The sequence below is a fragment of the Hyla sarda genome, chromosome 1 (assembly GCF_029499605.1).
Source record: "Hyla sarda isolate aHylSar1 chromosome 1, aHylSar1.hap1, whole genome shotgun sequence".
Lineage (NCBI taxonomy): Eukaryota > Metazoa > Chordata > Amphibia > Anura > Hylidae > Hyla > Hyla sarda.
Window position 1 is genome coordinate 405,184,216 of NC_079189.1, and position 5,345 is coordinate 405,189,560.

At 36.7% G+C, this 5,345-nt stretch overlaps 1 protein-coding gene across 1 annotated transcript; it reads right to left on the minus strand.

Moving 5' to 3' along the window:
• Positions 1-939, minus strand: LOC130369262 (olfactory receptor 5V1-like). The gene has a single exon (XM_056574336.1). It carries the CDS (start codon positions 937-939, stop codon positions 1-3), a length of 939 nt encoding a protein of 312 aa, XP_056430311.1.
• Between the last annotated feature and the right edge of the window lie 4,406 nt (positions 940-5,345).

A 5,345-nucleotide genomic window follows, 5' to 3' on the forward strand; every position in this document is an offset into this window, starting at 1 on the left:
TTATTGTCTATTTATGAATTTTCTATGTAAAGCATTTTTAAAATCTTGGTTCTTCAATGTATAAATCACTGGGTTCAACATTGGACATACAATGCTATAAAGAACAGAAATTAGCCTATCTTTGGCCATAGAGTATGAAGAAGTTGGCCTTACATAACTAAAGAGGACACTGCCGAAGTATAAAATGACCACTGTAAGGTGGGAGCTACAAGTAGAAAAGGCCTTTTGTTTTCCTTCAGTAGATTTCATTTTTATAATGGTCAAAATAATGTAGATATAAGAAACCATAATGCACAAGAATGGTGTCCATCCAATGAAAACTCCAATAGACAACAATAACGTTTCATTGACTGTTGTGTTGTCACATGAAATAGAAAGGATTGGCGGTATGTCACAATAAAAGTAATTGATTGTGTTGGAGTCACAGAAGTGAAGGCGAAAAGTAAAGACCGTGTGGACTACAGAGTTTACAAGTCCAGAAAGCCAAGATATACCTGCAAGTATAGGGCACAACATATGATTCATGATAGAAGAATATCTAAGAGGGTTGCAAACAGCAAGAAACCGGTCATATGACATTACTGCAAGTAGAACGCATTCAGTGCCTACAAGGGCGATAAATATATACATTTGGGCCACACAGCCTGAAAATGAAATTAACCTTTTCTTTGCCAAGAGCAACTGCAACATTTTTGGCATAGTAGTTGAAGTATAGAAAATGTCCAAAAAGGATAAATTTCTCAAGAAGAAGTACATTGGTGCTTGTAAGTTTGTGTCCAAATGTGAAATCAATATAATGATTATATTACCTGCTAATGTCAGTAAATATATCAACAGGAGAGCACAGAATAGAGCGATTTTTAGATCAGGGTGGTCTGTCAGCGCCAGAATGGAAAAGTCTTTGACTGATGTCTGATTCATAGTAATAATCTGATTCATGGTGATAGAAAACTGCTTTATTTATTGGACATGAAACAGGTTAAAATGAACAATTTTAGGACACACTGGAATCAGATGACATAAAGCAAGATGCCACTAAAAACATAAATGTTTGTACATAATACTGTTATGGTAATAATTTATTTTATAATTTCATCTTGACCTTCTAATGGAATCGCAGAAAAGAGGTCATATTTACTGGTTACTGATACAAATGCAGTTTAGACGTCTATTCCCACCATGAAGTTGACCAGCCACAATGCTATATGGGAGAGGTGGCCTATGTGAACTTCCCCATAAAGCATTGTGGTTCTTTTACATCATGGTGGGAATAGGTGTTTAACCTGCGCTTGTATCATTAACCAGTAAATATGGCTTTTTTTCTGTGATTTTTTAGTAAATTTTGTCCCATTTTCTGTGATTTTTATTTTTTCTAAGGGAAAAAATCTATTTTCTATATCCTTCCTACCTATAACTCTTATTTCACAATGGTTACTAAATTCTGTACCTGTGTTTCCCTGTACAGGCCCATGAACATGTGCATAAGACCCATATCTTAAAGGAATACCTTGATCTGATCTGCTACAGTCACTTGCAAGAACCTTGGGAATGACTTTGTGTATGACCCCCCCTGTGTTTTTCCTGTTGATATTTGACCTTTTTTGTAAAAAAAAATTTCATGTGATAAGTAGTATAAAAATCTAATGAAGGTGACTTAATTAGCAAAGGGAAAACAGCAATGTCCAATTCTCTCTACAGGGTAGGCCATTTATATGGATACACCTTAATAAAATGGGAATGGTTGGTGATATTAACTTCCTGTTTGTGGCACATTAGTATATGTGAGGAGGGAAACTTTTCAAGATGGGTGGTGACAATAGCTGCCATTTTGAAGTTGGCCATTTTGTATCCAACTTTTGTTTTTTCAATAGGAAGAGAGTCATGTGACATCAAACTAATTGGGAATTTCACAAGAAAAACAATGATGTGCTTGGTTTTAACGTAATTTTGTATCACCTATAAAGTAATATAACAAAGAATGTGTTGCCGAAGCTACCCACTGTTGTCGGTGTTAGATTTAATGTAACTTTATTCTTTCATGAGTTATTTACAAGTTTCTGACCACTTATAAAATGTGTTCAATGTGCTGCCCATTGTGTTGGATTGTCAATGCAACCCTCTTCTCCCACTCTTCACACACTGAAATCAACACCGCAAGAGAAATGCTAGCACAGGCTTCCAATATCCGTAGTTTCAGGTTCTGCACATCACGTATCTTCACAGCATAGACAATTGCCTTCAGATGACCTCAAAGATAAAAGTCTAAGGGGATCAGATCGGGAGACCTTGGGGGCCATTCAACTGGCCCACGATGACCAATCCACTTTCCAGGATAATGTTAATCTAGGAATGCTCGGACCTGATACCCATAATATGGTGGTGCACCATCTTGCTGGAAAAACTCAGCGAACGTGCCAGCTTTTGTGTATAAAGAGGGAAACACATCATCATGTAGCAATTTCGCATATCCAGTGGCCTTGAGGTTTCCATTGATGAAGAATGGCCCCACTATCTTTGTACCCCATATACCACACCATACCATCAATTTTTGTGTTCCAACAGTCTTGGAGGGATCTATCCAATGTGGGTTAGGGTCAGACCAATAGCGGTGGTTTTGTTTGTTAACTCCACCATTCACATAAAAGTTTGCCTCATCACTGAACAAAATCTTCTGCGTAATCTGAGGGTCCTGTTCCAATTTTTGTTTTGCCCATTCTGCAGCACCTGAAAGTACAGATACTGGAAGCCTGTGCTAGCATTTCTCCTGCGGTGTTGCTATCAGTGTGTGAAGAGTGGAAGAAGAGGGTTGCATTGACAATCCAACACAATGGGCAGCACATTGAACACATTTTATAAGTGGTCAGGAACTTGTAAATAACTTATGACCCTCTTCCTATTGAAAACACTAAAGTTTGATTCAAAATGGCCAACTTCAAAATGGCCGCAATGGTCACCACCCAACTTAAAAAGTTTCACCCTTCACATATACTAATGTGCCACAAACAGGAAGTTAATATCACCAACCATTGCCATTTTATTAAGGTGTATCCATATAAATGGCCCACCCTGTATTTTATACTGTATCAGTCATTGCATTAGGGGGGAAAATAAAGTTTTTCAGTGATTGTTTACGAGTAACAGGCAACTAAAATGTGTGTGGTGCTGCAGCCTAAGGCTATGCTCACACAGTATAAAATTCTGCCACATATTTTATTGGTAAAAATGCATTTGAAAATGCATTCAAAACATAACATACGCTAGTAGATTTTGCACTGTATGAACATAGCCTAAGGGTATATATTCTTATAAAGCAGATTATATGATTCAGAAATTTATATGACTTTCTCTGAATGGACTTGTAGAATTCCATGCCGATACTGCAAAAAGAGTCCATTTACATGTATGGGGCAGAGTTTCAGTAGCAGAAGGTTTTGCAACATATCTAACACTACATTTTCTCAAGCATGATACACACAAGGCATGATTTTTTTGGTACAATTTACTAATGTAAATTAAGCATCAAAATATAATGCACCGAATACATTGGGTATGCTAGTTTTGCATAAGGGTACATTCAAACATACAGGATTTGCTGTATATTTGAAGCTGCAGGTTTGATGCTGTAAATAACGTAACTAAATGATAAGGTGAAAATCTGTAGCAGATTCTGTATGTGTGAATTTACCCTTAAGCAAAACTAGGATACCCAATGTATTTCATATTTACTTTCATTTTAACCCTTTAATGACCAGGAATAAAAGACCTTAAAAAACAGCAAGATTTAAAGTTTTTGTCTTTCTGTACTACAGCAATCATACATTTTTTTTTTATTGATGTGGCTATGTTAGGCCTTAGTATTATGTGACAAAATTTGTGTATTTTTCGTGAAGTTCAGGGTTAAAAAAAATTTATAACTTTTCTAATGACGTCATAATGATGCCAGGCTGACATAAAACAAGAGTTTAGCTTCATATGAAATCTAACATCAAACATTCTATATTGAGAAATCCTTTTCAGATGCAGTATCTATAGAATGCTCTTTGTTAAAAGATCTTAAAGACAGAATTAAGAAGTTCAGCCATTACCTTAGAAATAATGAGACTTGCATATATAGATCTTGCATATATAGAACAGATTTGCAGCAACAACAGAACATGAGAAAAATGGGAGAAATATATAAATGCTTATCAGATAATATTAATTTTGTCCAGAGGGAAGAACTAGGAGAGTAGTAATAATGCCACTGGGTTTGGGTGCTTAGAGAATTAATGATTTTTTTAAATAAGAATAAAACAGCAGTATCAACTGTAAGCAATAAAGAAAAGGAAGGAAAAATAACACACATAAATAAATATGTATGCATAAATGGGCACTCTCATTAAAAAAAATTGCTATTGCACTCCTTATGGGAACTAAAAAATCTTTCTAATATACTTTGTTTAAAAAAAAATGAAGTTTTCTATGTGTTTAAAAAAGCTGCCACTAGGTGTCTCCCTACTTGTCCAGAGCACATTTCCCCCCTATCTTTTGAACAGACTTTGGACTCCTGCTGGCCTGGCAGAAGTCCAAACACAGGAAATGCAGTCTGGAGTGCTGAGGGGGGTGTGTCTAGCCTTATCCAATCATAGCTCAGCTCACACTGAACTGCTCTGGGCTGTGTGTAGCGGAATGAGGAAGGAAGTTCTCCCCTGTATGGCCTCAGGTGATGTCACACCTGCTGGGGAATGCCCCTTCTCAGTCTGTGAATCTGAGGCTGAGCAGAAAATACAGAACAATAATATCAAGGTAGAAAACTAAAAAATAATAAAAAATAAAGGCAGGGGGTGGTTTATCATGAGGGGGGCAATGAACTAGAAGGATTATAAGATTTAACAAGATCATGACAGGTACTCTTTAAACATGTGAAAGATTCCTGACAACAGGGCATCCTCTTCCAATGTATTTTGACAACCTAAACTTACAAACACACTCACACGCTATGGTCTGAAGCATCGATTTAGTGGAACAACAATGCCTGGGCAGCACAGACAAATAAATGCACCAATACTTAAATATATAATATATGGCCATTTGCCAATAAAGCTGTGCAATTCCATACCCCGTGCCATAAACCAGTCCCCACATTTTGGGCAACTACAGTGCTTATTCAGTCAGGAAAGTTTGGAGAGGAGTGTATGTTGAAACCATATATCACCGAAGTGGTCAACCCAAAGTGCATATCTTACCAATGTTCATTGACAACATATTTTCGAATCTTGGTGCTTTCAAACAAAATCAACTTTCTCCTCATCTTCCTTCCACCTAGCCCAATGGCAGAACAAGCATTTTGGATTTGCCTTCAAAAA